Source organism: Gorilla gorilla, chromosome 5 (genome assembly GCF_029281585.2).
Source record: "Gorilla gorilla gorilla isolate KB3781 chromosome 5, NHGRI_mGorGor1-v2.1_pri, whole genome shotgun sequence".
In the NCBI taxonomy this organism is placed as follows: domain Eukaryota; kingdom Metazoa; phylum Chordata; class Mammalia; order Primates; family Hominidae; genus Gorilla; species Gorilla gorilla.
This window is the reverse complement of record NC_073229.2, coordinates 140,239,481-140,263,086: the sequence shown is the minus strand read 5'-3', so window position 1 is coordinate 140,263,086 and position 23,606 is coordinate 140,239,481. Positions and strand designations below refer to the sequence as shown.

General features: G+C 36.5%; 1 protein-coding gene and 1 long non-coding RNA gene across 5 annotated transcripts in view; one reads left to right on the top strand and one right to left on the bottom strand.

Annotated features, from left to right (window-relative positions):
- The first annotated feature begins 2,696 nt into the window (after positions 1-2,696).
- Positions 2,697-23,606, top strand: part of FRK (fyn related Src family tyrosine kinase) — a 120,475-nt gene continuing 99,565 nt past the window's right edge. The window contains exons 1-2 of one of the 4 annotated variants that reach the window (XM_055391772.1): positions 2,697-3,090; positions 3,220-3,846. In XM_055391772.1, coding sequence (XP_055247747.1) covers positions 3,503-3,846 — 344 coding nt within the window. In that variant the 5' untranslated portion in view covers positions 2,697-3,090; positions 3,220-3,502. Of the gene's footprint in view, positions 3,847-23,606 lie in introns of all 4 variants that reach the window. The other 3 variants (XM_063707809.1, XM_063707808.1, XM_004044562.5) reach the window with 3 other exon arrangements.
- LOC129534502 (uncharacterized) lies at positions 7,746-23,592 on the bottom strand. Its single transcript, XR_008681117.2, has 3 exons — positions 23,459-23,592; positions 13,092-13,225; positions 7,746-8,142 (listed from the first exon to the last, which is right to left on the bottom strand). It is a non-coding gene; the product is annotated as an uncharacterized lncRNA (long non-coding RNA).

Genomic DNA, 23,606 nt, shown 5'->3' with positions numbered 1-23,606 from the left:
AAAAACTACCTTCTTTGTAGGCATTGTTTTTTGTTTGGTGAGAATTAAATGATATGTTATTTGTAACATTCTCTTATTTTTACCTGATATTGACAAATTATTATTGTATATTTTATGGGGTACAAAGTAATGCTGTGATACATGTATACAGTGTAGAATTATTGACTCAAGCTAATTAACATATCCACGGTCTCAAATGGAATACTTATCATTTATTCCTCCTGTCTAACTGAAACATTGTACCCCTCAACCAACATCTCCCCATTCCCCTGATTCCCCAGCTTCCGGTAACCACCATTCTGCTCTCTGCTCCTATGTGTTGGATTTTTTTTTTTTTTAGCTTCCACGTATAAGTCAGAACATGCAGTATTTGCCTCCACGTCTGGTTTATTTCATTAGCATAAAGTCCTTCAGGTTCATTCATGTTGTCACAAATGACAAGATTTCCTTCTTCTTTGAGGCTGAATAGGATTCTAATGTGTATATATACCATATTTTCTTGTCCATTCATCAATTGATGAACACTTAGATTGATTCCATAACTTGACTATTTTGAATAGTGCTGCAATAAACATAGGAGTTCAATATCTCTCAGACTTCCTGATTTCAAATCTTTTGGATACATACCCTGGAGTAGAATTCCTGGATCTTATTTCTAACATTCTTAGTACAGTGCCTGGCACATAGAAAGCTTTCCAAACAGATAGCTACTCTTACTAGTAATGACTAGGAATGACTTATCACCTCAGTCATTGTTACTATTATAAAAACTACTCTATAAACTATTATGAACACCACTCATCTTGGTGTGCAAGATGAGCCAGAGATGGGAATAAGCTGGAGGAAGGGAGATCAGTTAGGAGGCCTCTGGAATAATCTAGGAAAGAATATTCTGTTTTCTGTCTGGTGCCCAGCTGTCACTCAGAAGGAGCTTAAAAAAAAGTTTGTGGAATAAATGAAAAGGAAGACTAAGCAGAATTCAGTGATTGATTAGCTCAAAGAAACCAGGGAGCAAATAAAAGATGACTGCAAGACTTTGAGATTGAGTGACTGGAGAATTCTGGTACTATGGACACAAAGAAACCTTCTCTCTTTCCACCCCTCAGCTCTGCGTTCTCAGGCCATTGCTCACCTGACATCTTTGGATGGTTGGCCGCTTTTTGAATTTCACTCACTTGCTCAATGACTGTGGTGTGCAGGTCTGCTGCTTTGTCTTTTTCCAGAATGCCTTGTCATAACTATAGTAAAGGCATATCTGAATTTAGAACCCCAACAATTCAAAAATCTAAAACCCCACTTACAAATTGGGTTTGAATACATCTCCCAGGTTGCTTCCAAATCTTTCTTTCTTTTCTTTTTTTTTTTTTTTTTCATTTTTAGATCATGTAGATGTCTCAGGGAAGACTTCAGCATCTGTGCCTCTGTTAGGGGCGTTAATAGAATCCTATGCTTTTACATCCATTATTGTATTTGGAACAAAATATCCTTTATGGTCATTTGGTATTATATATTTTCTGTTTTGTATATAATATGAAATTACATATACAGTCTATTTTAGGTCTCATATCATTATAAAACAAAACAACAACAGCAACAACAAAACTTTGGCTCAGCTTTTGGCTTTTCTACTTCTGTCAACTTGTTATTTGTACTCTGACTCCAAAGACAATTGGAGAAACTTGGGAGCATAACACAATATTTTATTTTAACCAATTGATCTGTCCACTGCTATGGACTGATTTTTGCACAAAGTAATAGCAGGTTGGGCTGATGCCATGGTTCTCTGATTTTCTTTTCCTTTTCTTTTCTTTTCTTTCTTTCTTTTTTTCTTTCTTTCTTTCTTTTCTTCTTTCTTTCTTTCTTTCTTTCTTCCTTTTTCTTGAGTTTGATTATTCTGATTACTAAATGCCTTGCAATTTGACAAAGAACAGAAGTTATGAGCTTGTACTAGGAATAGGTTAGCCAGGTTCAAGGGTCTCACAACATTTAGAAAGATTGTTTTTAAGAAAGAAATAAAAAAAAAGTCTTATAGAGAGATCAGTGACACATCATAAACAAGTTTGCAATGCTGTCTACTAGTATAAATGACCGTACGTTGATCTGCCAGACTCATTGCCCAGCTGTTTTTGTGATCCAGGGCACATATTTGTGAGACAGCTGCTCTGAACTAGGGAAGGTCAAGCAAAAACCACTGCCTGTCTAGAGATGGCTGTCCTGATGTCAGTCTCATTAGTTCCTGAGTTCTTGCCAAGTAAGTTAGTAAGAACTAGCATAGATCTGGAGGTCAAAGTTTAGTAGAAAGAGCCCCCACAGCAGTGTGCAAAGAGCTCTTTTTCTGTTCTACTCTTTTTTTCTCTACTGGTCACCTAGTTGGTGTGTAGCGTGTGTGTGTGTGTGTGTGTGTGTGTGTGTGTTTCCAAAATAGTACTTGAAGGATAGGAAATTAAATGTCTGTGGGAAAAAGCAACATTTTGGGTTCTCAGCATTTTAGTCAGCTGCTTTCTTACTTTTCCAGACTGTGACTATTCTTTGAAGCTATTAAAATCTATTCTTGGTAATGAGAAAAGGGAGTGACTTGATGGTTCTTTTCCAATTGCTCTGTGTCTGACAAGAAATACCTAAATACTTTAATTTGCCTTTTTAAATTTCCCCTAGTGGTGGCAAAACAATTCTACTCCTATTTGTCGGGGAAAAAAATCTCTGCCGTGAATTTCAGTGCTGGGAACATAGCAAGACAAAAAGCTACCTGGGCTAGCCTGTTTCTCCAGGATGAAACAAAAGGAATATAGATTTTAGCGGCTGCTTTAACAGTTTGGTAAAGGATCTGGTCTATCTTGGGTGTGGGAGATGGGAGGGGTAAAGAGGTCAGAATCCCATTTAGATCACAGACAGAAAGAAACCAGGAAGTAAGGGGAAATTATTACAGTCTGTTCATAGCTCAGAATGTTAAAGGCAACAGCCTCTGCTGGTTGGTTATTCATTAGCAAAAAGGAGACAGCCGTCCAGATCCGGACTGGTCGAAAGACAGGAACAGACTTGAAACAGGGGGAGAGCTCCTGGCGAAAGCAAGACGTGGAGGTTTTACCAGGGGTTAGTAGCTTCCTCTTGCTAACTTTTTATTGGGACAAAAGGCAAGATGGCACCATTCTGTTCTCAGATATTTGTCTAAATAAAGCCCTTTTAATTTTATTTTATTTTTGTTGTGGGATTCTTAAGCAGATAAGAAGAAAAGACACCTTCCTAGTGAGCAGCTGCCCAGCTCCTGCTCAGTTTTGCCTCGGGGTAGCACCTCCAGCCACAGAAAGCAAGCCGGTAAGTCTCTCCAGGTAGGACTTGCTGCAACCCAGCTGCTGGACTGATCTGAAACGGGACTTTGCATACTCTCCGAAGTATGGTGAGTTGGTGCTGACTTCAAAGTTGCCTGGTGAAGGAAGAGAAGGTGGAGCACAGAGACTAAGGGGAGAGGGAGAAGCCCTGCTCCTCTTCTCCCCACCAAGGCACAATGAGCAACATCTGTCAGAGGCTCTGGGAGTACCTAGAACCCTATCTCCCCTGTTTGTCCACGGAGGCAGACAAGTCAACCGTGATTGAAAATCCAGGGGCCCATTGCTCTCCCCAGTCACAGAGGCATGGCCACTACTTTGTGGCTTTGTTTGATTACCAGGCTCGGACTGCTGAGGACTTGAGCTTCCGGGCAGGTGACAAACTTCAAGTTCTGGACACTTTGCATGAGGGCTGGTGGTTTGCCAGACACTTGGAGAAAAGACGAGATGGCTCCAGTCAGCAACTACAAGGCTATATTCCTTCTAACTACGTGGCTGAGGACAGAAGCCTACAGGCAGAGCCGTGAGTAGTACAAACTTATACTTAATTTCTGAACTCTCTGAGGGCTGGGTAATGAGTTTTCCTTTCTACTTCTGTACAACCCCCTAACGTCCAAAGAGTTGCCTGAAAAGTATGAGGAAGTACTGGCAAGAAACCACTAATTGAAACACACCTCCCCCGCTAAGTGAGTGTGAAACTGGCCAGTAATTGTTGTTGAGATGACTTCAATTACAGTATGTACACCCACAGGTCCAGGGTGTATGTTCAACATAAACAAATGATGTGTTTAATACTGTACCCTCTCTTTGGCTGTAAAATAACTCATGCCTCACTTTAACAACAAAATTGCATTTTGTTTGAAGGTAAATTATAGGACTTCCCTTAATGATATTCTCAAATCTAAACTTCAGATCCTTTTTTTTAAAAAAAACTTTGAAACATTCCAGGGTAATAATATATCAACTGTAGCCCTAGCTCTAATCCTAATCCCTTTCATTCTGATGGGAATATACAGGGCTAATGTAGAAGACAACACTTAGAAGATACTAATGTTCTCAGTGATGTCATGATATAGACTTTTTTTTTTAAATTCCCAGATCCTGAGATATGCTACCCAAATTATGGTATCTTTTAGTTTTTGTTATGATTAGAAACTGGCCAGCTACAGACATTTGGTAAATTTTGATAGGAAAAAGGACAACATCTCCTTGAAGAGGAGATAAAGACTTTATCCTGGTATTTGAATGAAATATGAATTATAGTGCAACAAAAGAGGAAAGTTTTTATGTACTTATTCACCCATCCATCCATCCATCCATCCATCCATCCATCCATCCATCCACCTACCACCCCTCCAAGTGCCAGGCATAGACAGTAGTGGGCCTGGTGAGTTGGGGAGGGTAAAGGAGATTATTCTAGTAGTGACTGAATACAAAGTGGATAAAACATAGTCTTGACAATGGATACTTGGGGTCTGGTGGGTTGGGAAGCAAATGGAGACTGTCATTGGCCCTGATCTCATTGCTGCCTGAATCCAGTGAAACCTTAGACTGGGAATGTCTTTCAAAAAATGGACTCGTTTTATAGAATGGTTTCTTAATAGGGAAACCATTGGAGATTCTCTTATGTTCTCATGTAAGTGTTTCTTATTTTTATGTGTGCGTACCTTACTGGTCCAGGGAATAAGATAATAATAAATAGCCATAGAGCATTGTTTCTGCTTTCCAAACTCATACATCACATATGAAGGGAGGTTTGACGATTTTTGAGTTTTGAGATTCTTTTCAACACCAAGAACCTATAAATATTTAGAAGGGTCTTAATTTATGCTTAAATAGAAATGAATTGAAATATACTTTTGATGAATGGAATTGATCAGTTATCAAGTGGGAAAATCACCTGTGTGAACATTTGCTTTCTGTGATAATCTACAGGAAATATCTTTATATATTGGATACACTTATGTGCATTTATCTGTTTTCACTACTATATGATTTCTATGTCCTGTATGGTGTTATGCATATTTTATATTTGGCATAACATGTATATTATAATAATAATATATTAATGTTTCATGCCTTGAATTCATAATCTGTTAGTTTTAAATATATTCAACTCATGTAACTACTTAGGACCTCAATTTCCTCATCTGCAACTCTCTGGGGTTGCCATGACCAATGGATTTCCTGACTATCTGGGAACAGGAGCTCTTATGTTCATATGTAGTGGTTCAGTTACATTCATGCTTGACTGTATTAGAAATGCTGAAGAAAGCAAATTGACTGAAACAAGTCAAGCAATCCGAAGGTATCATATTCTGGGTAAAAGCCTTGAGAGCAGTGTTCTTATTAATTCAGATTTTCTTTGCCTACAAACACAAAATAAGGCAACTAAATTATTATGGCTATTTTTGATCCTCAGAGCCATTTGTAGCCAATAATATTTTTTCCCTCTGCACATTACCTTGACCTTTCTTCTTGGAATTGGTTCTCAGCAGCATTCCTACCTGTCAGTACCATTCTAGATCTCTGTAGTTAGCTTTCCTTGGGATCTTCACATCCACTGGAATAAAAAACATGATGCCCAGAAAATGCTGACACTCTGCCTCCTGGCTGGAACAGGCTACTTGTTTTCTTTTAAGTGCACACTATGGTCTTCACCTGTGAACCTGGGTTACTTCTGAAGTTTCTTGTCACCGTAAGGCAAAATTGCTTCAATACTCTTAGTGCAAGTAGCTGTAGCTTCTAGAATTCCCCTCCATCTTAAATAGAAGCGATTTTTACTGAACAGTCTTCCGCGTGAGTGTGTCCCAGTGGCTCACACAGTACTTTAACACTTGAAGAATTATATAAAAACAACTTATTTTAATATTTTTTCTTCAGTGAGTTTTTTCAAAAGTCTATTTTTTTTTCTCCTGAATGCTGTGAAAATTAACGTAATTTTTTAAAATCGTGAGCTCAGTAAGTAGACTTAAGGAAAGATTATTGTTTATATCCACATGTATGGGATGAGTAAGTAATGGGAAACCAATGAAAGCTGTCATCTAATTCCTAGTTAGACCAGTTTAATGCAACGTATGTTAGTATTTGTGTTTTTATGTCTTTGCTTTTGACTTGCATCTGTAAGAAGAAACTGCAAATACTTCTGGAGTTATTGGTGCCAGGGAAAATTAGTTTAAGGCTTTAGTTTGCAGTTTGTTTGTTTTCTTTTATACTTGGAAGTAGAGATGTTGAAAAACAAACTATTGTTTAAAAAGCCCAGTTTACTAATTCTTATCCCACTTAGAAATGCTTTTCACCTTTACTGAATATCTTCCACTAAGTGATATAATAAACCAATTCTTGAAGATTTATTTTGTCTTTATGAAGAATCATTAGATTTATCTTATCTTCGACTTGAATTTATTCCTAGCTCATTTTAGAGATGAGTCTTATTCTTCAACATCTTCAATGTGAAATCCCTTGAAAACCTTGCCCTTAGGGTCTTATTAATCAGAACTTTCTTTAATATTTTATTTATGGTGTTTTTAAAGATATAAAGTTCACATACAAAATAATGATGTGGAAATAACATATAAATATTAGAACCAAAAGTAATGGCTTTAAATTTCATTGCTTTAATTGTAAAAAATTCAAGTATTGCAAAATATTGATAAAAAGCAATATGATCAGCAATAATATTAGACGTAGCATCATTTATCTGCAAAGAGTTTAAAAAGTTTTTTTGCTTAGGGAGGATCACCTGTGTCCAGGAGTTCAAGAACAGGCTGAGCAACATAGTGAGACCCAGTCTCTACAAAAAAATTAAAAAATTAGCTAGGCATGGTGGCACAAACCTGTAGTCCCAGCTACTCCAGAGAGTGAGGCTGGGTCAGGAAGACTGCTTGAACCTGGGAGGTTGAGGCTGCAGTGAGCTATGGTTGTGCCACTGCACTCCAGGCTGGGTGACAGAGCCAGACCCTATCTCGAATCCCCACCAACCAAAAAAAAAAAAAAAAAACCAAATGAACAATTGTTTGCTTAATTGTTAAAGTGTACCTTAGGTGTTGTCTAACATACTTCTGTGTTAAATTGAACTAGGATCAGAGATGAGATCAGTTTAATCTCCCAGAAAGGGGATTGGTAGGAGGGGAATGGGGTGGACATAATCACATAAGCCAGCCACTGATGATTTCTGCTTCGCCAACTTGACCACGCAAGCCAAGGGCAGCAGTTGAGATAGCTGATTTGACTCCCCTTTGCATGTTAAGTTTAAGTTATGATAACAACAATGAAATGTGCTGCTGAACTTCTGACTCCATACACTTCTCAAAGACATAAATGAAGGTTCTATTAAGAAAATTAGATCACTACAATCATCTCTAAAGTTTATTGTTTATTAAGCTCCACATTTTTCTAGGTCATATTCTTGTGTATCTTCTTACTTGTGAATCAATAATTTTGTCTTAAGTCCATTCTATAGGCCTGGTATGGTGCTAAGTGAATGACTCAGCAGAGGCAGAGGAATTAGTATTTGCTTTGTTATATATATATAATTTGGCTTTATGTTAAGAAATATTTCCACACTTATGTGTGAAACAATAAAGGCTATAAAGTTTATTTCTGTCTCCTAAATTTGAGCATGGCATACCTTTGTGGGTAGGAGGGCTAGAGGAGCCACCCATACTGACCTACGATGGTGTCTTTGTATCTCTTGTTAGCACTTTAGCAGGGGAAGAAGCAAAGTACTGGATTTTGTAGAAAGTTTTTCCTCTCCTCTTATTAGTGTGAAAGGTAGATAATTTCCAGTTCCTCATCTATTCATCATTTCAGTGGCTTCCTTGAAAAAGAAAGCAAGAATAAACATTTGTAACTTGTAGTTTTGTTGGTAGTTTATGATTATGGTATAAAAATGTGAGAATGTTCTGAAGTATAAAAGTAATGGGATTTTTCTCCATGTATTTAGGCCATATTTTCCTGCTTGTGCTGCTCTTTAGTGTGTCAGACTAGAGTTCTTTGAAGATTTTATCTAACCTATGATGATTGCCATTGTCGAGCTTGAAGAAAGCAGCATGGTGAAACAAAGTGGTATATTCTTGGAAAGATTCTTATATCACCGTTTTAAAATAGAGTGAGGCTTTGCTATTTTGTCATTTGAATGCTGTGGAATTTAATAATTATTGAATACAAATTGTACATAGTGTGCCTAATCATTTTCAACTTAAATGTCAGCAGATTTTTTTCTTAGCTGGGATATGAGACCAGCTTTTGCATCTTAATTATAGGTATAGAAACAATGTGCATCTTAATTATAGGTATAGAAACATTACCCTTAATACATTTTAAAAGTCATCAGAATATTCATAATCCACTCTGACATAATAGATGTTATCTACTTTGAGAAGTTTGAATTATTAAAAGTCACCAGTGTGCCATCAGTTCCACAATTGTTCTTTATCTAGATCATTTATTTTGTTCCCTTTGTGTAAGTTGTCAGGGAAGACTAAATGCCCATGTGTCAAAATGAAAATAATACCTAGTAATAAATGCCTGAAAATAATGCCTGGCATTTCTGGATTCTCTCCTCTAAGACAAAGTATACTTACTATAATTTTAGAAATGAAATAAAAAGGTATTTATATATATAAATAATACTATATTTATAAAATATAGTATTATAATATACTATATTATACTATATAATATATAATATATAGTATAATATATAATAGTATAATATACCATTATATAATATTATATAATATATAATATATAATATTATATAATATATAATATTATAATAGTATAATATAATATATAATATAATAGTATAATATAATATAATATAATATATATTATAATAGTATAATATAATATATATTATAATAGTATAATATAATATATATTATAATAGTATAATATAATATATATTATAATAGTATAATATAATATATATTATAATAGTATAATATAATATAATATATATTATAATAGTATAATATAATATATATTATAATAGTATAATATAATATATATTATAATAGTATAATATAATATATATTATAATAGTATAATATAATATATATTATAATGTATAATATAATATATATTATAATGTATAATATAATATATATTATAATAGTATAATATAATATAATATATATTATAATAGTATAATATAATATAATATATTATATTATAATAGTATAATATAATATAATGTATTATATTATAATAGTATAATATAATATATAATATTATAATAGTATAATATAATATATAATATTATAATAGTATAATATAATATATAATATACTATATAAATAATACTATATTTATAAAAAATACACTATAAATATACATATGGTTGTTTATCAAGTGTTTTGGATTAATCAAGATAAAAATTTTAGCACAAATCATTTAAGTCAACCAAAAGCATATTTAAATGCCATGAGATTAATTAGCGTTACTGTCCCCATCCTTTGAGTTATTTTTCATCATATGTTATTTATGATGATGTAAAATAAGAATATGACAAATACGTTTTTAAAATAATTTATCAAAAAATTTCATCTCAGGTATAATATTATATGACTTCATGTTAATATAATTGTACTGTTTATGTTAATATAACTAACTCAATTTGTTATATAATAAATTTTTACATAAATTGCCACTATTTTTAAGAAAAATAATTAACTACTAAATTAGAATATATTTCATAAAAATAATAGCAAAATCATAGATGTGAAGAAAAGAGCAACCAATTCAACTATGTTAAAATCCCAGTTGAGGTTTAATTAATACCTGGGTTAAATAATTAATAGCAGTAAAGCTTGATTACATGCATCTCAAAGTACCTTTGAGAACCAGTGAAGTGACATAGTATGGCATCATTAAAATGAGTTAGGAGTCTTTTCTAGGAAAAGTAGCAACATTGATAATACTTTAAAATTTCCAATTGCAATATGTCATTCAGAATCACTCTTTAGTAAAAGTATTGATTATTTTTGCTTTTCAGGTTTTCTACAAATTACTAACAATGGGAAAAATCTTATGTGAGTGAAATAAATCATTAACTACTGAGCTCCAGTCTTAAGGATTAGAACCCAAATTTTAACTTGATCAAATTTATTCTTTGAAAAGAAAATGTTCTATTGGATTCAAATTGGTTTACTTTTGTTCAAATGAATTAATTTAATTCCATGGTTTGTCTCTGCAGATACATCCTAGTGTTGCTTTTTGATGAGTAGAAGTCAAGAATCTCACCAAACTGAGATTGTCAAAGTAGACACAACCTTCTATACAGTAAAGCAGGACTAAATTCTTTTAGCAGCTACTATATGCTGTGCACTTTCATTGTTCTTGAGGTTACCAAAAGAGGAAAAACCAACAAAACTTTGCCTCAATTAATTCTTGTTGCAGCTCAGAAAATTCCCTTCAGATTTTCTAACTACCAATACAATAGTGAGAATCTATATGGACAATATAAATAAGAGCAGCCTTTGGGTTCTTCTGGTGAATATTTCAACTAGATCCAAACATTAGTGTATAGAGTTTTACTGAAATATAATGCTGGTTACCCTTTTTGACCTAGCCTATGGTATGCCTAAGAACATAAAATATAGGCTCAGATGATCTAGATTTGAATTTGACTCTGTAATGTCTTAGCTGTGTGAGCCTGAGCAAATTACTTGACCCCTCTGCCTCTGTTTCTCATCTGTTAAATAGGAATCACAGTGACACCTATCTTATAGGATCATTATGTGACATAAATGAGACTGTGCAGAAAGGGTGCACTGCAGAGAACCTGACACATAGTAAGGTTTAATAAATATTATGTTTCATTTAGTTGGCAGCTCCTCTTTTACTTCTGTCTAAATGGATCATACTTTACATCCCCACTCTAGTCTGAGCTCACAATATTCTTTCCCTGTAACAGGTGTCCTGGACATTGAGTGTCTTTCAGTCTTCGACCGTCTGCACTCTCCCTCACCTGCAGCCTTGGTCTTCAGATGGGCTATTCTCTCTGCCTATAACCCTCTCCTTCCTCTTTTTTTCCTGACCAGCTTAACTTATCCTTCAAGTCTCACCCTATTTGTTCCTCCTTCCCCAAGCCTTTCCTGACATACTAGACTACATGAGGTGTTCCTGCCTAGAGTTGTTAGCACACTTTGTCTTTACTGCTAATTTATTTTCTGCAGTGCTGTAAACTATGGATATGGGTAGTGGAAAGGTGAGCCATTGCTCCTCCCAGAGCTTAGTATGATACCTATGAATAATAAGCACTGATTGGGTAGATGAATAACTAAATGAATGATTGCTTATCTACAAATCTCAGGTCTTTTAAAGAGCAGCCCACAGAGACATCTCTTCTTTAACTGTTCCTCTCTGAATTGCATTTTTACCTACCAGAAAATTCTACATTAAAGGCATAAGCTATTTTTTATTCATTTCTCAATGAAATTGCTCACGCCTTAATATTTGGTTAGACTCACAGTCATAAAAGCGTAATTCCCAGGTTCTCAGAAATTAGTTGCTCTAATCCACCTCTGGGGAGAAAATACTTAAGAGTCATAGACCAATTCAAATATTCTTTGTAATGTAGACTGAATATCAAGTCAGGAACAGACTGTAAATCTCATTGAAATGGCGTCTAAAAATCACATATACACATATTAAACCATACTATGGTTATATTTAAAGTAGAGGATTTACTGGCCAGAGCTTTTAAATGGAGAGCAAATCTAGATCCAATTTACAAAATTAATGTTGTGGGGCCAGACTTGTAATCTCAGTTTTTATGCTCAATATACATAATTTCTAATTATTATGTGTATGAAATATTTTTCAGCTTACATAAGCTGAAAGTCTGACTCTTTACTGAATATTAATAGATTTTTACTGTACATTCTAACATTACCAAAAAATAATTTTATCTTCTTTTTACTAGTTTTCTCACTAATTAACTACTAATTTCTCTGCAGCATTCTCTGACTCCCATTTTAAATATGGGTTCTTAGCTCTTCTTAGCACTGAAAGGATTGAGCCAGTTTCCCTAGGGAAGGTAGTTATATAGATTAATAGCAGTTTTAACGATATTGCAGGGTTCCTTACAGATATTTTCCTAAAGCCTGCAACTTTAGTATTAGTTTATATGGCTGTTCCCTTGAAGATTAATGTAACAGAAGAAATTTGCTAAAATGCATAGATGCAAATGTAGATCATATACTCTGGATCACCTACTTTATTGCTTATTTGGATAAATTCAGATACTGTCATAGACTGTCCCTTGTGTAATATCTTTCTGTCATGATGCCATTTTTTTCTACAAAGTTTTTTAGTTGAATATTTTTCTATTTACCAATTGAGTCAATTGAATGTCCGATTCTTTAATGTTTTTATTAACGTATTTTTAATATTCAGATGGTGCATTTTATAGTGCCTTTAAATTCAGACTAAATTCTCAATCAAATACTTTTTTCATGATTTCTGTGCCTTTTTATGGGTAAAATAAACATGCAATTCAGTAAATTAATAGGAACTTTTGAACTTTATACTAGGTATCTTACTTGAAAGACATTTAGAATACTATTTCATAGTAAATATTCCTGTTAACACAAATGTTGTATACCACATTGGCAGCATGATTTGGATGATTCAGAAGATCCCACTTTAAGGTTCCTCTGAAAGGCCAGTATTGTTGATAGCTATAAGGTAATTGTAATGCTATTTAGATCTCACATATATCTTTTTACCACTTCTGAATAATAATTAATTCTGACATACCAAGACACGACCCTGCAACTTCCAGCATTGTGCTGCCTGCAAAGTCACTGCTAGAGAATAATTTCTGGATACTCCTAGTTGCACTTCTGAGAAGCAGGATTCAGGATACTTTCTCCAATGTTTTTTCACCATTTCTGGTCATTGAAGAAAATAGTTTCTATGAGATTCAGTTATCCATTCAACAAACTTTTTGTATGTATTTACTCTATTAAAGACACTGTTTTTGTATAGTGGGAGATATGAAAATTAATAAGACAATGCTCTTCTCCAGAGAATTTTACAGTTTCAGGAGGTAAGATTAATAAACCAAGAATGTTGTGACAATGCCCTTTGTCAAAAGCACATCAGGAACACATCTGTAGTGTTTTATTATTCATTGCAGGGAAGGAGAACACACATGGTGAAGAGTAGAGCACTTCAGTAAGAGGGTGTTAGATAGGGCCCACTATTAGATCTAGGGATGTGACTTTGGGGAGATTTTAAGGAAGCAGGCATTGCTCTGTTTTGGATATTGTTAAGAAATGGGAATAACTGTGTAATTAGGTATTTAATAAATCTTACTGAGAAAGATGGAAGATTAGTTTGGGAATAAAGCTAGAATTGGTTAAGAAACATCAGTCACTCAGGTTAGCCAAGATAAGTAGATGTTTGGTCATTTTTTAGGATGGACAATATCCATGTTTTTGTGGGTGTTGAGACTTGATTATGGAATGATCTGATCTTGTTTTTGTCTTGATCCATCATAGTCACAGTGTAGCCTCGTCTGAAGTTGATGTTTTGTGAGATTATTTATGTTCAACAGAAGACAGCAAGGTCTAGCCGTTAAGTGCCAGTCCAGGTACAGGATGTCAAGAGTTAATTTTCATTTCCTCAGTTAGCATAGACAGATGTTGATAAATGCCATAAGCATGTCACAAACTGTCTGCCATGTAGTGTGCATGTGAAAAACAATGTTCAACTCATGAATGAAGACACAAATAGTTGGAAGAATGAGTGCAGAGATAGAAGAGATCAGTCCTGATTTGGGGGAAATCATACCTTCCTTTCAGGGTTCAGCTCATATGACCCCTTTCCTAAAAGTTTTCTAACCTTCATAGAAAGAATTCTTAATTTATTTTGTTTTCCCATGATTTTGTATTTATTGTTAGTAGAGCAATGGTCAGGGATAACTGACATTTACTGAGAGCATACCATTATGTCACTTACCATACAAATAACTTAACTTGCATTGTCTTATATTATTATCCTATGAGACAGATGCTTTTATTACCCCCATTTGCAGATGAAGAGACTGAAGCTGAAAGAGTTTAAGTAAACTGCTTACGTCCACACAACTAGTAAATGATGGAAGTGAGATTTATCTGCCTCCAGCTTGCTCTCAGAGCCTGTACTTTTATCATGTAACAGCTAGCTATAAAACTTTTGTCTTATGAGGCTGTAAAGTCTTTGATTGCCTGGAAAACTATGCAAGACTTTTTGTGTCCCAGAGAATTTATAATCTCAGAAAGTGAGACTATCTATTTTCTCCTGAGATTGTAAATTTCCTGGAGCAGAAAGACTGTCTTATTTAGTTTTACTCAATGCTTACCGAGCTGAATTTCTAAAAGCCTAGAGAGATGAACAATTCAGTACAATTCCTTGAATAATATACAGGAGGGAAAGTAAAAGTGTATTCAGGGAATGGCAAGTTGTAGAGTTTAGCTGAAGCATTCATGGAGAAGAGCAATGGGAAACAAATCTGGAAAACTAGCCAGGAACAAGTTTTGGAAAAGAGCATGTATGATAGTTTAAAGAGTGGGTTTTATCTAATGGGAAATAGAAATAGATAGAAAGCAGGGCTTTGAAAAGACTACGAGGAGGTAGGAATGGATTAGAGAAGAGATAAGCTAGCTATAGAGAAGTATAGTGAAATTATATTTCAAAGGTCCATGGCTTGAGGTTATAAGGGCTTAATTTTAATTTGTGGTACTGTTAAAAAAAAAAGAAGTGCAGGGATGTGAACAATCCCAAGAATAAGAATCAAGAAGACTTAAGGGGAAGGAAAATAACATTTTTGAATACATTCAATGCGATAAGCATACAAAACTAATTTAATCCTTCTAATAGCTCTGCAAGGCAAATTTTCTTATCACTATTTTTAGGGTAAGGAAATTAAAGCTAAAATTTAAGTAAATTCATATATTCTTATTTGGTAAATGGTAGAAGTAAAACTACAAATTAGATGTAGAAGAGGAGAGGAGAAAGAGACTGACACAAAAAATATGTAATTTGGGGGCTCAGCATGGTGGCTCATGCCTGTGATCCCAGTACTTTTGGAGGTTGAGGTGGGAAGATCACTTGAGCCCAGGAGTTTGAGACCAGCCTGGGCAACATGGCGAGACCCCATCTCTAAAAAAAAATACAAAAATTACCTGGGCCTGGTGGCGCTTGCCTGTAATCCCAGCTACTCAGGAGGCTGAGGTGGGAGGATTGCTTTAGCTGGGAGGTCAAGGTTACCGTGAGCTGGCATCTCACCACTGCACTACAGCCTAGGTGAAAGGGCAAGACCCTGTCTCAAAACAACAAAAAATGTAACTTGGGACCAGGTGAAACATTAAGATAAATACATGTGTCATATGGTAATTTTTATTGAAGCAGACAAGGAAGGAATGGTTGAAACAGAGAGGAAGATAATACATTCAATTTTAGTTCATGTCGAAATTGAAGCCCCAGTAGAACATCTCAGTGAAAATGTCCAAAGGAAATTTAGAAACACAAAAGTCAAGGCAAAGAGCCAACTCTATTCTGTAAAAATGGATTTTGAAGCATTCACACCAAGGTATTATAGATGTCACAGTAATATAAGAACAGCAGAATATTTTAAACTTCACAAGGATTCTAAGAATCAAACAATGAGAGTCTAACAGGAGCAATGAGGCAAAGATCAAGTCTTTAGATTTAAATAGCTGTAGTTTAGGTGAATAAGTGGTGTGTAAGTTGTAGTAACTGTCCCATCTTTTTGTGCTTCCTTGCATCTGCATTCTTGGGGTAGTCTCCTCCCACACTCATTCTTGGCTTTGCCAAATCACGTGCTTTGGCCAGTGGGACAGTTGCAAATGTGACAAAAGTGGAGACTTAAAAAGCACTTGCACATTGGAGTTTTCTTTCTTAGTTCTCTTGGAGTCCTGCAACTGCCATAAAAATCCTAAGCTAACCTCCAGGAGGAAGTGAGACTATGTGAAGAGATGTCCTACTGGCCAGCTGACTCATGAGCTGACTGAGCAAGCCCAGCTAAGATCAGCAGATACTATCCCAAAGTGGTAACCTTTAGACTCATGAGCTAATTAAATAGTTGTGATGGAACAAAGCCTAACTAATACAGGGAAGAAAAAGGGCCACTGAAGAAAACAATGATGAAAAATTCATCAAAGTGGAAGCAAATCAAAGCATCTTTTTCAAAGCAAGGAGATAGAATGTCAATAAAGAGGTTTTGAGTTAAATGCTAAAGAAAGGTCAAGGTACTGAGGAAGAGGGAAAGACCATTAGGTTTGCTGGATAATTATTTGGTGACACTAAAAGCAGTTTCATAAAGTAATGGTGGGTGATAGCCTGTAGAAAAGAGAATTATAAAGGGCAACTGCCTGCTCTGTCTGGAACTCTTCAGTGACACATTTAGGCTGGGTTGAACCATAGGAAAAGAATTGTATGGGAGGGCTTCACATATGGAACTTAGGTCCATCCTGATAATCAAAGCTGAGAGAAAACAAAAGCAAAAGAGGCAGTGGATCCCAGCACTTTGGGAGGCTGAGGTGGGTGAATCACTTGAGGTCAGGAGTTCGAGACCAGCCCAGCCAACATGGTGAAACCCCATCTCTACTAAAAATTAGCTACAAAATTAGCCAGGCATGGTGTCACATGCTTGTAATCCCAGCTACTGGGGAGACTGAGGCAGAAGAATCACTTGAATCCGGAAGCTGGATTAGCCAGGCATGGTGGCACATGGTTGTAATCCCAGCTACTTGGGAGACTGAGGCAGGAGAATCACTTGAATCTGGAAGGTGGAGATTGAGCCACTGCACTCCAGCCTGGGCAACAGAGCAAGACTCCATCTCAATTAAAAAAAAAAAAAAGAGGAAGTGGAACACAGCTGCCTCCATCTCTGGGTAGAGTCTGCAGGTTCCTAAAAAAACTACAGATGTCTGGTTGTGATTTATCAAAGGCTTGACCCTTTCTACGGCATCAGATTTGGTAGGTATTCAGTATCCCCTGGTGGGTTAGATATTTGGAGGTTGGAGTAGAGTGAGGCTAGTTTGAAGGTTCATCTTTAGCTCCATGGATTTGGCCTTCCCAAATTTATTAGAAAAATTCATCAGTTTTTCTTATGGGTGACCTCTCACATTTTGAGGTCATGTTGTGGGAAGAATGAGTTCAGTCCTAGGTCTTAAAGTAGAGGCAGCAAATATATATGTATGTATATAAATATATATACATACATATATATATATATATATATATGTAACTCATGAAGAAGTTTGTGAAGGAAACTTCACAATACAGATACAGGTAGTAGATTATGGGGGCATCAGGACCACAACTTGGAAATACTGAGTCAGGGGTACTTGAATATTTAATTATAAACCTTGAATCTACATTTTTAATACCTTTCCCTCCCTCTGGTATACTAGTAGTACTATTTTTAAAAAGAAAAAGAATGTACTCAGATCTATCTATTCAAGGAATGTTTATTCTTCTTATTATTATTATACTTTAAGTTCTGGGATACATGTGCAGAATGTGCAGGTTTGTTTCATAGGTATACACGTGCCATGGTTGTTTGCTGCACCCATCAACCCATCACCTACCTCAGGTATTTCTCTTAATGCTATCCCTCCCCTAGCCCCCTACCCCGCTACAGGCCCTGGTGTGTGATGTTCCCCTCACTGTGTCCACATGTTATCATTGTTCAATTCCCACTTATGAGTGAGAACATGCAGTGTTTGGTTTTCTGTTCTTGTGTTAGTTTGCTGAGAAAGATGGTTTCCAGCTTCCTCCATGTCCCTGCAAAGGATATGAACTCATCCTTTTTTATGGCTGCATAGTATTCCATGGTGTATATGTGCTACATTTTCTTTATCCAGTCTATCACTGATGGGCATTTGGGTTGGTTCCAAGTCTTTGCTATTGTGAACAGTGCTGCAGTAAACATATGTGTGCATGTGTCTTTAAGTAGAATGATTTATAATCCTTTGGGGATATACCCAGTAATGGGATTGCTGGGTCAAATGCTATTTCTGGATCTAGATCCTTGAGGAATCAGCACATTGTCTTCCACAATGGTTGAACTAATGTAGACTCCCACCAACAGTGTAAAGCATTCCTATTTCTCCATATCCTCTCCAGCATCTATTGTTTCCTGACTCTTTAATGATCGCCATTCTAACTGGCATGAGATGGTATCTCATCATGGTTTTGATTTGCATTTCTCTAATGACCAGTGATGATGAGCTTTTTTTCATATGTTTGTTGGTTGCATAAATGTCTTCTTTTGAGAAATGTCTGTTCATATCCTTCACCCACTTTTTGATGGGATTGTTTGTTTTTTTCTTGTAAATTTGTTTAAGTTCCTTGTAGATTCTGGATATTAGCCCTTTGTCAGATGGATAGATTGCAAACATTTTCTCCCATTCTCTAGGTTGCCTGTTTACTCTGATGATAGTTTCTTTTGCTGTGCAGAAGCTCTTTAGTTTAATTAGATCCCATTTGTCAATTTTGACTTTTGTTGCCATTGCTTTTGGTGGTTTAGTCATGAAGTCTTTGCCCATGCCTATGTCCTGAATGATATTGCCTATGTTTTCTTTTAGTCTTGAAGTCTTTGCCCATGCCTATGTCCTGAATGGTATTGAGTAGGTTTTCTTCTAGGGTTTTTATGATTTTAGGTCTTATGTTTAAGTCTTTAATGCATCTTGAGTTAATTTTTGTATAAGTTGTAAGGAAGGGGTCCAGTTTCAGTTTTCTGCATATGGCTAGCCAGTTTTCCCAACACCATTTATTCAATAGGGAATCCTTTCCCCATTTCTTGTTTTTGTCAGGTTTGTCAAAGATCAGATGTTTGTAGATGTGTGGCATTATTTCTGAGGCCTCTGTTCTGTTCCATTGGTCTATATATCTGTTTTGGTAGCAGTACCATGCTGTTTTGGTTACTGTTGCCTTGTAGTATAGTTTGAAGTCAGGTGGCATGATGCCTCCAGCTTTGTTCTTTTTGCTTAGGATTGTCTTGGCTATGTGGGCTCTTTTTTGGTTCCGTATGAAATTTAAAGTAGTTTTTTTCTAATTCTGAGAAGAAAGTCAGTGGTAGCTTGATGGGGATAGCATTGAATCTATAAATTACTTTGGGCAGTATGGCCATTTTCACGATATTGATTCTTTCTATCCATAAGCATGGAATGTTTTTCCATTTGTTTGTGTCCTCTCTTATTTCCTTGAGCAGTGGTTTGTAGTTCTCCTTGAAGAGGTCCTTCACATCCCTTGTAAGTTGTATTCCTAGGTATTTTATTCTCTTTGTAGCAATTGTGAATGAGAGTTCACTCATGATTTGGCTCTCTGTTTGTCTATTATTGGTGTATAGGAATGCTTGTGAATTTTGCACATTGATTTTGTATTGACACTTTGCTGAAGTTGCTTATCAGCTTAAGGAAATTTTGGGCTGAGACAATGGGGTTTTCTAAATACACAATCATGTCATCTGCAAACAGAGACAATTTGACTTCCTTTCTTCCTATTTGAATACTCTTTATTTCTTTCTCTTGCCTGATTGCCTTGGCCAGAACTTTCAATACCATGTTGAATAGGATTGGTGAGAGAGAGCATCCTTGTCTTGTGCCAATTTTCAAAGGGAATGCTTCCAGCTTTTGCCCATTCAGTATGATATTGGCTGTGGGTTTGTCATAAATCGCTCTTATTATTTTGAGATACATTCCATCAATACCTAGTTTATTGAGATTCTTTAGCATGAAGGGGTGTTGAATTTTATTGAAGGCCTTTTCTGCATATATTGAGATAATCATGTAGTTTTTGTCGTTGGTTCTGTTTATGTGATGGATTATGCTTATTGTTTTGCATATGTTGAGTCAGCCTTGCATCCGAAGGATGAAACCGACTTGATTATGGTGGATAACTTTTTATATGTTGCTGGATTCAGTTTGCCAGTATTTTATTGAGGATTTTCGCATCGATGTTAATCAGGGATATTGGCCTGAAATTTTCTTTTTTTATTGTGTCTCTGCCAGATTTTGGTCACAGGATGATGCTGGCCTCATAAAATGAGTTAGGGAGCAGTGCCTCTTTTTCTACTGTTTGGAATAGTTTCAGAAGGAATGGTACCAGCTTCTCTTTGTACCTCTGGTAGAATTCAGCTGTGAATCCGTCTGGTCCTGGGTTTTTTTTGGTTGGAAGGCTGTTAATTACTGCCACAATTTCGGAACTTGTTATTGGTCTATTCAGGCATTCAACTTCTTTCTGGTTTCGACTTGGGAGGGTGTATGTTTCCAGGAATTTATCCATTTCTTCTGGATTTTCTAGTTTATTTGTGTAGAGGTGTTTATAGTATTCTCTGAGGGCATTTTGTACTTCTGTGGGATCAGTGGTGATATCCCCTTTATCACTTTTCATGTCTATTTGATTCTTCTCTCTTTTCTTCTTTATTAGTCTGTCTAGCAGTCTATCTATTTTGTTAATCTTTTCAATAGACCACTTCCTGGATTCATTGATTTTTTGAAGGGTTTTTCATGTCTCTATCTCCTTCAGTTCTACTCTGATCTCAGTTATTTCTTGTCTTCTGCTAGCTTTTGAATTTGTTTGCTCTTGCGTCTCTAGTACTTTTAATTGCGATGTTAGGGTGTCAACATAATCCTGTCATTATGATGCTAGCTGGTTATTTTGCCCGTTAGTTGATGTAGTTTCTTCACAGTGTCAATGGTCTTTACAATTTGGTATGTTTTTGCAGTGTCTGAAAGCTGTTTTTCCTGTCCATATTTAGTACTTCCTTCAGGAGCTCTTGTAAGGCAGGCCTGGTGGTGACAAAATCTCTCAGCATTTGCTTGTCTGTAAAGGATTTTATTTCTCCTTTGCTTGTGAAGCTTAGTTTGTCTGGATATAAAATTTTGGGTTGAAAATTATTTTCTTTAGGAATGTTGAATATTGTCCCCCACTCTATTCTGGCATGTGGGGTTTTTGCAGAGATTTTAGATTTTGCAGGGGTTTTAGATCTTTCCCGCTTCCTTCTGTGGGCATTTAGTGCTATAAATTTCCCTCTAAACTCTGGTTTAGCTGTGTCCCAGAGATTCTGGTATGTTATGTCTTTGTTCTCGTTGGTTTCAAAGAACTTATTTATTTCTGCCTTAATTTCATTATTTACTCAGTAGTCATTCAGGAGCAGGTTGTTCAGTTTCCATGTAGTTGTGAGGTTTTGAGTAAGTTTCTTAATCCTGAGTTCTAATTTGATTGCACTGTGGTCTGATAGACTGTTTGTTATGATTTCCATTCTTTTGCATTTGTTAAGGAGTGTTTTACTTCCAATTAGGTGATCACTTTTAGAATAAGTGCAATGTGGTGCTGAGAACAATGTGTATTCTATTGATTCAGGGTGGAGAGTTGTGTAGATGTTTATTAGGTCCGCTTGGTCCAGAGATGAGTTCAAGTCCTGAATGCCCTTATTAATTTTCTGTCTCATTTTGGTCTGTCTAATATTAACAGTGGGTGTTAAAGTCTCCCACTATTATTGTGTGAGAGTCTAAGTCTGTTTGTAGGTCTCTAAGAACTTGGTTTATGAATCTGGGTGCTCTTATATTGGGTGCATACATATTTAGAATTGTTAGCTTTTCTTGTTGCATTGATCCCTTTACCATTATGTAATGACCTTCTTTGTCTTTTTTGATTTTTATTGGTTTAAAGTCTGTCTTATCAGAGACTAGGATTGCAACCCTGCTTTTTTTTTGCTTTCCATTTACTTGGTAAATATTCCCCCATTCCTTTGTTTTGAGCCTATATGTGTCTTTGCACGTGAGATGGATCTCCTGAATACAGCACATCAATGAGTCTTTACTCTTTATCTAATTTGCCAGTCTGTGTCTTTTAGTTGCAGCATTTAGCCAATTTACATTTAAGGTTAATATTGTTGTGTGTGTATTTAATCCTGTCATTATGATGCTAGCTGGTTATTTTGCCCGTTAGTTGATGTAGTTTCTTCACAGTGTCGATGGTCTTTACAATTTGGTATGTTTTTGCAGTGTCTGAAAGCTGTTTTTCCTGTCCATATTTAGTACTTCCTTCAGGAGCTCTTGTAAGGCAGGCCTGGTGGTGACAAAATCTCTCAGCATTTGCTTGTCTGTAAAGGATTTTATTTCTCCTTTGCTTGTGAAGCTTAGTTTGTCTGGATATAAAATTTTGGGTTGAAAATTATTTTCTTTAGGAATGTTGAATATTGTCCCCCACTCTATTCTGGCATGTGGGGTTTTTGCAGAGAGATCTGCTGCTAGTCTAGTGGGCCTCCCTTTGCTGGCAGGCAGGAATGTATAAGTCTGCTGAAGCTGCGCCCATAGCTGCCCCTTCCCCCAGGTGTTCTGTCCTAGGGAGATGGGAATTTTATCTATAAGCCCCTGATTGGGGCTGCTGCCTTTGTTTCAGAGATGCCCTGCCCAGAGAGGAGGAAGCTACAGAGGCCATCTGGCTACAGCGGCTTTGCAGAGCTGTGGTGGGCTCTGCCTAGTTTGAACTTCCTGGTGGCTTTGTTTACACTGTGAGGGAAAAACCGCCTACTCAAGCCTCAGTAATGGTGGATGCCCCTTCCCTGACCAAGCTCTAGTGTCCCAGGTAGACTTCAGACTACTGTGCTGGCAGTAAGAATTTCAAGTCAGTGGATCTTAGCTTGCTGGGCTCCGTGGGGGTGCGATCCGCTGAGCTAGACCACTGGGATCCCTGGCTTTCAGCCCCCTTTCCAGGGGAGTGAACGGTTCTGTCTCGCTGGTGATCCAGGCACCACTGGGGTATGAAAAAGACTCCTACAGCTAGCTTGGTGTCTGCCCAAACGGCTGCCCAGTTTTGTGCTTGAAACCCAGGGCCCTGGTGGCATTGGCACCCAAGGGAATCTCCTCGTCTGTGGGTTGCAAAGACTGTGGGAAAAGAGTAGTATCTGGGCTGGAGTGCACCATTCCTCACGGCATAGTCCCTTATGGCTTCCCTTGGCTAGGGTAAGGAGTTCCCTGACCCCTTGAGCTTCCTGGGTGAGGCGATGCCTCATTCTTCTGCTTGCCCTCTGTGGGCTGCACCAACTGTCTAAACAGTCCCAATGAGATGATCTGGGTACCTCAGTTGGAAATGCAGAAATCACCCACCTTCTGTGTTGATCTTGCTGGGAGCTGCAGACCGGAGCTGTTCCTATTCAGCCATCTTGTGCACGACTTAATCCAAGATGCTTCAAGGAATCTTTTATACACAAGAACAACACATGATCCTCTTTGCACTTTCCTAGAAGACAGATAG